At 48.0% G+C, this 10,987-nt stretch overlaps 1 protein-coding gene across 4 annotated transcripts in view; it reads right to left on the bottom strand.

Moving 5' to 3' along the window:
• Window positions 1-269: 269 nt before the first annotated feature.
• Window positions 270-10,987, bottom strand: part of IP6K1 (inositol hexakisphosphate kinase 1) — a 66,228-nt gene continuing 55,510 nt past the window's right edge. For 3 of the 4 annotated variants that reach the window (XM_025455886.3, XM_035703182.2, XM_049098151.1), the window contains exons 3-6: window positions 10,764-10,974; window positions 6,413-6,594; window positions 4,055-4,230; window positions 270-3,692 (exon numbers count right to left, since the gene is read on the bottom strand). In XM_025455886.3, coding sequence (XP_025311671.1) covers window positions 3,159-3,692; window positions 4,055-4,230; window positions 6,413-6,594; window positions 10,764-10,974 — 1,103 coding nt within the window. In that variant the 3' untranslated portion in view covers window positions 270-3,158. The remainder of the gene's footprint in view (window positions 3,693-4,054; window positions 4,231-6,412; window positions 6,595-10,763; window positions 10,975-10,987) is intronic. The other variant, XM_025455889.3, reaches the window with a different exon arrangement.

The raw sequence follows: 10,987 nt of genomic DNA, 5'->3' as shown, positions 1-10,987 counted from the left end.
GGCGCTGCGACAGACGTAGCCAATGAGCGCCCTAGCGCGCAGGGCTGCCATGGGGACCGGGACCCGGGCCCGCGGGTCAGCTGCCCATTGGCTGATCCAAAGGCGGAACTGGCGCCAAGGGCGAGGCTTCCTCCCCGACGGGCGCCGGGGTCCGACGCCTCACGGCCGCTTCCGGCCGCGCCCCGGGGCGTCGGCTCACGGGACCGGCCGAGGGGGCGAGGGGAGCCTGTTTCCTGGAAGCCGCGGGACAGCAATGACGCGGACGCACCTCAGTTTCTGCGGCTTTATTTTTGACATACACAACCTCAGACACAAGCGGGGCGGGCAGCGCTAGGTGTACAGAAAGGGGCGGCCCGGCCCAAGGCCCGAGCACCCGTCCCCCGCACGCACGGTCCCGAAGAGACGCAGCTGGCCCAGCCCGGGCCGCAGAGTGGAAGGGGCGCAGGCCTCGGGCCGCGTGGGCACGTTTAGGCAGCTTCCAGGAAAGTAGAGCAGAGAGCGATTCCTAGAGGCGAGGCCTCACAGTTTCCCGAGAAGTAGAGGAACCAGGTCCTTCCCAGGGTGCTCCCAATTTTTTTTCCTCATTAAAACATTTCTTTAAATCGGCAAAAACTAAACCAAATTAAACAGCTTTAAAGTTCCAAGCAATCTATCTAGGGGGCGTGCACGTGGCAAGATGTGCGCGGAGTGAGCAGCGGCTACAGAACTAGCCCAGGCCTTTGGCCCCTGGGGAAACCCCCACACCCAGTGCACAGGCCCCAATGTGAGGGAGGGGTGGGGTCCCTGGCAAGTTGCCACACTGGTCCCCTTCCTCGTTAAGCACCGCCGGTCCCACCCCCCCTAGCCCAGGGGGCTGGTGTTGACTTGGCCCAGGGAAGCACTATAGAGAGGGGTCACTTGAGCACCCCAACCCGTGATCCCGCGTTGCACTTTGGTCCCAAGTTGGGGTTTTGGGAAGGCAGGGCCTGGCGGGGACAGAGCTCTCTGGCAAGGAACAGGGAGAAAGAGTAGAGGCGGAGAGGATGGGTGTACACACATGCCCACCACCCACCAGATAACAGAGCTGGGTCTCCCAAGAGTCAAAAGTGCTGAAAAGAGGGGTCCTACCCTGATGGAACAGCAGCAAATCCCAGGCCCTTCTGCTCTTTTTAGTGCCAGGAAAACACTGAAGATAGTTGGTATAGCCTCTCTCACTATGAAGAGCAGAACGGGGCAGCATCTGCTCCCAAAATATAGGAACTCAGGAGGCACAGCACATCCCCAGGCTGGAGAGGTTCAACTAAAGGGGGTCCCAAGTGGCCCCGAACTCTGTCTTAGCCTCTGCCCTGCCAGGAAATGACAGTCTACACTAATGAAGAGCTAATACCCCTATGGCTGAAGCCACAGAATGGTACAGGAAAGATGGTCGTTACTAACCAGAACCAGGCAAGCTGTCCCTCTCTGTGCCCCAAGGAATGGGAACCTGCCCACCACTGGCACCAGGATCAGAGGACCAAGACAGAGGCGGGGCAGGGATCCATCCAGGAGCCCATTTAAAATGTGTGAGTCTGCATCTCTAAGGACTAGGGAAGTAGTCCACCAGTTAAGGCCTCTCATATGCAGGCAGCATGCTTACCTTTAATGCCCAAACAAGGACATGCCAAAAGTGACAATGACAGTGGCCCTAGGCTCAGAGGTGAGGGCACTAACCTTGGCAATGTTGCTAAGTGAGTGCAGTGTTACCTCCTGGTCTCTGTGCCAGGTCACAGAAAGGTCACCCCTTGGGCCTTCACTGTACCATTGTCAGCACTGAGCAGGGCTACACACCAGGCTCACAGAGAAGGTGCTGGACCAGCAGGGAAATACATCCTGCAATTCATTTGCTACCAGTTCTTTGTAAAAAAGGTAGCACCTGCTGACAACAGGCACAGGGGCAAAAGCTCACCTCTGAGATGGGGGAAGAAATACTTTGCTGAGGAAAGCATGACGAAAATCAATATTTACTAATGAACAAAGCTACAGCCCAGGAAAAAGATCCCAAGAGACAAGGGCTGACAGATGGACAAATGGACAGACTGATGGATCCCAGGGCTGGTAAGACAAAACTCATCAGCAGAATATGGGCACCTGCACCCAAGGCCCAAACAATGTCCCTCTGAGCAGACAAGTTTAAAGCTCTCCCTCACAAGCTCCTTACAACGGGCTGCTGCTTTGAGCTTAGCCTGGGAAAAGGTGACACCCTGAGCAGACCACAGCCCTTGAGCCCTGAGAAGGGCAGCCCATCCAGCAGCAGCACAGCTGCCCAAGCTAGAGGAAGAAGACTCCCACCCAAGCACAAGAACTGCAAATACTGTCTAGGCCAGAGCCACCAGAGGCCTTGAAGCCTGCTGGGACATTGACTCTCCTCGGCAAATAGAGCAGAGATCCCTTCAGTGGGGCAAGGAGTGGCCTCCCCAGGCAAGGGATCTTGGTAAGAAAGGCTGGCTGGGGTGTGCAGGCAGGAAGAGGAGCAGGTTCAAGTGCCAAAGAGTGCCTGGGGATCCCAGGGCCTGCCCTCCGCCATAAGTTGACTTCAGCCCAGCTTCATGAATCTAGCCTCATGCCAAGATCAGAACCGATAAGGACAGGTCCAGCTATGTGCAATTAGCCCTGTGGTACCCTGGGTGCATCTGTTAAAGAGCAGGCTGATGCCCACACCACCAGATTAGAAAGACCCCCAACAGATGGTCACCCAATCCTCTATCAGTAAGGAACAAGAGATGAGTGAACACAGGGGAAAGGAGGGACTGCACCAGCCCAGTGCTTCACCATAAAACCAGCAGGGCCCTACAGCCACAGACCCCAAAGACCTAGGCAAGAAAAACCATTGTCTAAGGGCACCCTGTCCCTGCTGCCAAGCCTATCCACCAGGGGCACTTCTTCCTTCCTAAGTCAGCCTGGACACAGCAGTCAGAGCTGTAGAGCTAAAGGAGCCTGGCTGAGAGGATGTGTGTTGTGCCCTCCTTCACTTTATATATATGGATTCCAGGCTACAGCTAAAAACATTTCTTTTAGTTTACACCAAAGAGAAATATAACCCTTTAAAAGCAAGTCTGTGTGTCCTCACGGCAAGTTCAGTCAGAGCAATGGTCCCTGCCTGCGGGTGGAGAGGAAGGGGTTTGGGGGGCCCAGGGCTGGGCCTACTGGTTCTCGTCCCGCATCTGTTCCATGATGCTGATGAGGTTCTCTAGGCCAAACACATAGCCTCGATCCGGCCCGTCATGCACGGTGGGGTCATCCCGGAAGCCCTTGAATGTGCTGTGTGCAAAGTCGATCATGCGGACATCCACCTTGGGTGGAGAGGAGGGGCCGGCCTCAGGGCTGGTGCTATTAGGGCTGGTGCTAGGGCCACAGGGCGGCGCCCCCTCAGGGAGCCCTGTATCCAGGTGCTTGAGACGCATCTCGGCCCGGCGATCCAGGAAGGACTCTGCCCGGCACTCCCTGCCATCGTAGATGACCAGCAGGGAGCTGGAGTAGAAGCGGTAGGAGGCTTGCCGCTCCAGCACAGCTTTCAGGCCCCGCAGTTTGCTCAGGATGGGCTCAAAAAGGTCACGCCTCAGGTCCAGACCGTTGTGCAGGTACTGATAGAGGGCGTTGCGGAAGCCTTCAGTGGAGAGCCCACGGCCATAGTACTTGTTCCTGCAGAGGTAATGCCCTGTGTCCAGCTGGTACACCTGAAAGCCCAGGAGACAGAGCAGGTGAGCACCAGGGAGGTCTGATGACCTTAGAGTGCCCTGGGCAGGCACTGTCTGGAAAGTACTCCTGACGAGCTTTACTCATCCCAATGTCAAGGCAGCAGGCTCTCACAGAGGCTCTGTATCTGGAGCCCATACTAAGGGAACCAGGTAAGGCCAAGAGGGCTTAGGGAATATACCTATAAGGACACACTCAGCACCCTGTGGGGGACTCACCCTCTTGGAGGAGATTCTAGACCACCGTGGGCCCGGAGGACACCTGGCATGGGGAGCAGGCAGGTACATGTGCCACCCAAAATACATGGGCAGCAGCAGCGAGGCTCTCACCAGGGGCAACTCACCTGCATGCCACAGACCCTGACACCCAGTGTAGCTGACGTACTCTGCTCACACTTCCTCATCTGCCGGGCTGCTTTCTCAGCTGATGCATCATCACCATGCTGCCGGGTGCCCATCTTCAGGTCCAGCACACAGGGGTACTTGAAGTGGTGCACTACGTTCTCAAGCAAGAGGAACTCTGGGCCATGGTCAAGGAGAGTAACAGCCACATTCACCATCAGCCCCAGTCAGGAAACCACGACCAAGCTTTTCTAGAAAAGGGGCATTCTCTTCTAATGTAATCTGTATTCACCTCACAAACTCTCAATTGTAGATTTCACACAATTTAGTAATTCTTTTCAAAAAAATTTTTATTGTAGCAAAATATACATAAAATGTATGATTTTAACTATTTTTAACTGTACAGTTTAGTGGCATTAAGTACATTCACATCACTGTGCAACCACCATTACCATCCATCTCCAGAACTTTTTCATCTTCCACAAGAACTAGAAACTGTACCCACCTCATATTAACGCCCATTCCTCTTCATGCCCCCTAACCCCAGTAACTACCATTCTAGTTTCTGTCTCTATGAATAGGACTATTCTAGACACTTCATGTTTGTCCTTTTCTGTCTGGCTGTTTCACTTATCAAAATGCCTTCAGGGCAGCCCGGGTGGCTCAGCGGTTCAGTGCCGCCTTCAGCCCAGGGCCTGATCCTGGAGACCTAGGATCGAGTCCCACGTTGGGCTCCCTGCATGGAGCCTGCTCCTCCCTCTGCCTATGTCTCTGTCTCTGTGTGTGTGTGTGTGTGAGTGTGTGTGTGTGTGTCATGAATAAATAAATAAAATCTTTAAAAAAAAAGTTTTCAAATTTTAGACAATTTGTATGTAGCATGTGACAAAATTTCATTCCTTTTTATGGCTAAAAAACTTTTCCATGAGATGTATATACCAAATCTGCTGATGTCATTATTTGTATTTATTCTATTTTATTCTGTCCTATAGGCATACACAAACTAAAGATCTGCAGGTTCACATACATCTCTGGCACCATTAGTAAACCGAGGCCATACTCACGTCATACCCCACCCAAGCCCAAAAAGAAATAAGGAAGACATCTTTGCAGCACTACTACAAACATGAGAGATCAGGTTTAACATTCTCGGATAGTAATCTTAAAAAAAAGTGGATTTAAATTTCTATCATGCCATTTTCTGACTAAACTTCAAACCAGTGGACTATATATTTAAACTTATCCCTTACTACGTATCTGCAACCACCTCAGATAAAGGTATAGGCTTTTCTGTCAAAAGTCATCAGGACCCACAACCTGGACCTCAATTCCATATTGGGGGTCCAGGAAGCAATTCCCTGATCTTGGATGGTAAAATACTTGGCATCACTTGATGATGCACATATCAACACTGCCTAATTCTTTAAAGAATAACTTACAGAAAACCATTACATTTAGCCTTTACTTAATTTCATCACCTGCTACAACTTATAAAAACAAGTGGCAATAGAACTTGAAAAAGGCTGCAGAAACATTGCATAGTGCCTGAGAGCACAGGCCCCTGAATCCTGCTTTGGCCACTCATGGGCATGGGCAAAACACATAACCCTCTCATGCTTCCATCTCATCTATAAATGGGCATCTTTAGCACTTCCTCAAAAGACTGTTATGAAAACTGAGTAAACAAACAGGGCTCAGCACATTTCCCCTCAGTTTCTCGGTAAGTATTAGTTATTTACAGTCTACTGCTTCAAACACTAAATAATCATCAGAATTCCCATTTTATAATACTTTTTACTTTTACCATCTTAAAGACTATTTATTATAGTTGTTCCGGTATGGTGTTTATCTTAAACAAACAAACAAACAAACAAACAAAAAAACCACATATCACTTTGTAATAATTACCTTTTGGGAGAGGAGAAGCATATGTGTGCACATGCGTACATACACACAGGCAGATCCCGGATTCTAGGTATGCACTGATAAATATGCTAACTACTAGCCACATCTGGCAATTTAAATTTAAATAAATGTAAAATTCTTTAACTCAGTCACAACAGCCATGTTTCAGTTAGTCAGTGTGGCTAGTAGCTACCACACTAAACACAGATACAGATACCTCCACTGTCCCTATAGGACAGCGCTCTTCTGAACTGCCAGGCTTACCAGCTCCAAAAAGCAGAAAAAACCGTGTCAATAAAATGAAGAAAGACAAAGAACCTATGAAAAAGGGAGGTGAGAGCAAGAAGGGCTCCCAGACAGAGAAGGCCTCCCAGCCACAGTGCTAGAAGATGTCCTGACACAGGACCAACCCATGGTCCCAGGAGGGGGCACTGCTGAAGGTATGGTGACAAGGATACTGTAGAGCTTTCGGTCCTTGGACTCGGAGCGCATGCGGCTCAGTTGCTGCTTGTGGCAGCGCAGACTCCAGGGATTGTGGCTGATCTTCTCAGAGCTCAGACCGCTGTTGCCATCCAGCATCTGGAAAGGGACGTCGGAGTGGCTGTGGAGCTCCACCTTTGGACTCTTTGCCTCCTGGGAGCTAAGAAGAAAGAACAGGACACATTGCTGAGGAGCTCAGACAAGTCCCCGCGTGGGGTCTCGCTGCACAGGGTGGAGGAGGCCTAGGTCAGGTCTAATCTGCCACCCACAGCCCCTGCTGATGGATGGCACAGGGGCCCTGGATGCATAAGCACATAAAAGTGGGTAATAAGTAGTGTTTATACTTGTGTCTCTGAAAACTGTCTCAAAAATAACTCCTGGCATCAAATTATGTGATGAAGATACCACTCCAGATCCATTAGGAAGGCTATTATAAAAATAAACTGGAACAAGTGTTGTAGAGGATGTGAAGAAATTGGAAGCCCCGTATGCTGCCAGAGGGAATGAATGCAAACTGCTGCAGCCGCTGTGAAAGTCTGGTGGTTCCTCAAAACGTTATATGTAGAATTATCATATGATCCAGCAATTCCACTCCTAGGTACGTACCTGAAAGAACTGAAAACAGGAACTCAAATAGAAACTTGACACTAATGTTCGCAGCAGCATTACAATAAACAAGAGGTGGAAAACCCAAGTGCCCATCAGTGCATTGAATATGGATAAACAAAAGGTGGCGTCCCCATACAGTGAAGGATTGTTCAGCAATAAAAAGGGAATTCTAATATAGGCTACAACCTAGATGAACCCTAAAAACATCTTGCTAAGTGAAATAAGCCAGATACAAAAGGAGAAATGCTGTAGGATTCCACTCATCTAAGGTAAGTGCATACACAGTCACAGAACAGAAAACAGAACAGTCGCTGCCAGGGACCCGGGGGGATGGGGAATGCAGAGTTAGCTAACAGGTATAGAGCTTGTGCTGGAGATGAAAAGGAGTTTTGAAAATGGATGGTAATGAAGGTTGCAAACAGTGTGTAACTATCAACTGAACTTTACTCCAAGAAAAGGTGAAAACGATAAATTGATAGGTGTACTTTACAATTAAAAAAATACAAAAATAGGGATCCCTGGGTGGCGCAGTAGTTTGGCGCCTGCCTTTGGCTCAGGGCGCGATCCTGGAGACCCGGGATCGAATCCCACGTCGGGCTCCCGGTGCATGGAGCCTGCTTCTCCCTCTGCCTGTGTCTCTGCCTCTCTCTCTCTCTCTCTCTCTCTCTCTCTCTGTGACTATCATAAATAAATAAAAATTAAAAAAAATACAAAAATTGACAAATGTACAGTTTTACACTTCATAAATATAGGGTGGAGCATGGGAAGCCACTGTCAAGAACATGAGTAACTATCCTGTTTTTATCCACGTCTACAACTGAATTTTTAATAAGTTCTAAAGAAAACATACGCTGACATTACATGCTTATGAATGTCTGCTTATGTTATTAGACTTGGAAGAAAGAGAAAAACATGAAAGAAAACAAAGCAGGACAGGCCCCAAAGAGCCTGGGTTTCTCACCAGACAAGGTAGAAATGAAGCCACTTCAGTAAGGAGATTGTTTCTAAAGCCAGTCAAACCACAAGACGGTTTTAGTGAAAAGTCTAGTCCAAATGAAAATACAACTTTACAACTTCATTTTCCCCCCAACTTAAAAATCTTTGAAGTAAAAAAAAAAAAAAAAAAAAAAATCTTTGAAGTAACTTGCCAAGCAGAGCAGAGCAGAGCACTAGTGAAGCCATGTGCCCAGGAAACGGCAGAGCAAGTCTGCTGCAGAGGGGGAGCGCTGCAGCAACAGCAAATGCCACTGTCCCGTCCCCAACTCCTGCCTCCTGCAACTGTGGGTGGACAAAGTCAGACAGAACTGAGCCAACCACCAGGGCAAGTGTGTACTGGAAATGTGGATGCTCCCCCACAGGGTGGCTGGCAGGCTGGGTAAAGCGGCTGAAAGACACAGCCAGGCACTACCTTTCCTTCTGCTGGAAACAGAAGAGACACTAATGCCTTTTTTTTCTTATCCCCTTTAAGAAACAAGGTTTATTCATCTGCCATGTAAACCCAAGTAAGTTCTCTGTGCCTACACGGGGAAACCCTTGCCTCTTGGCATCACCCCTGGTGTCACAGCTCTGGTCCTGGTGAAGAAGCAAGCTCTGCTCCTGGGACTAACTTAGAGCATCCGTGAACAGGCCAGATCTCTGGGCACTGCAGATAGAGCTGTCACTTGCAGAGCAGAGCCCTAAACTTTGACACAGGTAGACTTTGATGTTATTCTACATACACTGGCTTTTCACCATGTGATTCATGAAGCAACTTTTGTCCTTTGGAGAACAGAAGAAAGCCCACTCTAAGGAGCTGTTGAGAGAAAGACATCAATGCCAGCAATGGCCTTGAAGATTTGGGGAACATTCCTTGTCACCAAGGTTAGGTCCCACAATCATCAGTGAAGAGAAAGCCCCTTGGGGAATGACAAGGAAGCCCTGAAGAAATGCTTCTGCAGACTAGAGTCTATTTTTCCACAAGAGTCTTAACACCTGGAGACCCTCCTTACTAAGAAATGGATATGAAGGCACTCTTTGCATCAGAGATACAGATCTGACCAGAGAGGGTCTCTAACTGAGGACATGGGAGATGACACATCAGACACTCAGACAGATCTCATGGGGTTCTGTGCTCCTCAATGTGAGTGTGTCCTCTTCCATCGATGGGAGTGAGGAGAGCTGGAATGCCCTGGGCTCACAGCTTTAGGAGCCAGGGTATGCAGCATGTGTTGCTGAATGGATTTGATGTCAGAGATAAACTATGTGCCACCACATCTAAGAAAAGTCCCAAATCTGACTTCTAAGTTGAGTGACAGACCTTATTCACTGAAACTTACTTTTGAGTGAAATAATATATTTTTAAAGAGTTTTTTAAAGTAATCTCTGTACCCAACATGGGGCTCGAACTCATGATCGTGAGATCAAGAGTCGCATACTCCACCGACTGAGCCAGCTAGGTGCCCCGAAATTAAATATAAAGTAATTTAATCATACGGTTTTGATTTCACTTTGTTCCAGGAAGCTCACATTATTTTTAGTTTAGTTTCTTTCTTTTTTTTATAATTCAGTGGGGTTTTTTAAAGTATATTTACAAGGTTATAAAACATCACCACTATCTAATTTTTAGGATATTTTATCACCTCCAAAAGAAACATCATCCCATTAGCAGTCACTGCCTATAATCCTCTCTCCTTCAGTCTCTGGCACACACAAACCTGCATTCTGTCTAATGCCTTGCCTACTCTAAACAATCTATAAATGGAATCACATAATATGTGTGTTTTTGTGATTTTTTTCACTTAGCACAGGTTTTCAAGGTTCATCCCCACTGTGGCTCATATAAATATGCCATTCCTTTTTATTCATCCATTCATCAGCTGATGGACACTTGGATTACTTTCATTGTTTGGCTGTTAGGAATATTACCATAAACATTTCTTTTGCAAGTTTTGTGTATGAATGTATTTTTTCAATTCTCTTAGTACAGGCTGTTATTCCCAGGAGTAGAATTGATGGGTTTAACTTTCTAAGGAACTGCCTGATAACTGATTTCCAGGGTGGCTACCCTATTTTATTTTACATTCCCATTAGCAATTTAAGAGGGTTCCAATTTCTCTAAATCTTCATCAACACTTTTGATGACAGCCACCCTAGAAGAGTTCACATTTTTTCCATAAAATATCAAGAAACAGAACTCTTTATAGACTATTTTCCTAATCTATAAGAAAAATCATTTCCAATGCAATAAACTAAATTTTAGGTGCAGAGAAAGGGTTAAGAGCTCATCTTAGAGTCTCAGAGAGGTCAAAGAACCTCTTACAGAACCCTTAAATAACACTAGTCCAGAACATAAGGCCTCTCACTGGCCATATGCCATCAATCCTACAAGTCAGAAAGCAGATGCAACCTCACTGTGAACCAAGGTATTTTGACCTCATGTGTGAGACATAACAAAGCTGGAGAACTCAGAGCACACATGGAGAGTACCTTGCTTCCAAAGGGCTGAGAGACCTTCTCGCTCTCTCTTTCTTTCTCTCTCTTGACCAGCTACATCCATCCTCAGAAGGCAGGATCATTGGGGTGATGTGACACACCCAGGTAGTTAGCCATAGAACAACAGCTGTCTTCCCCCAACCTGGAGCCCTACTTCCCTCGGATGCGTCAGGATTCTAGAGAGGTCTCAAGTGTTTGTGCTGCTAGGAACAGATGTGCAACTTTGAGCCCTGCTCACCACCCCCTTACCTCTCAGAGGTTTCAAGGGACAGGCTGGCTCTCTCCTCCTTGTGCTCACTGCCACTGCCTGACCGGTGCAGGCTCCGGCGGGAATGTTTGCGCCGAGGTTGCTCCCGCTCTGGTGTGTCATCCTGCTCCACAGTCTCACTTTCCACATAAGGGTAGGCCACCAAGTTGATGTAACCATCACTGTCTCCCTCAAAACAGACAGACACCACGCCTGTTGAAAAAAA

This window comes from Canis lupus, chromosome 20 (assembly GCF_003254725.2).
Source record: "Canis lupus dingo isolate Sandy chromosome 20, ASM325472v2, whole genome shotgun sequence".
NCBI lineage: Eukaryota > Metazoa > Chordata > Mammalia > Carnivora > Canidae > Canis > Canis lupus.
Note: the sequence above shows the minus strand (reverse complement) of the source record. Positions and strands in the feature narration are given on the sequence as shown.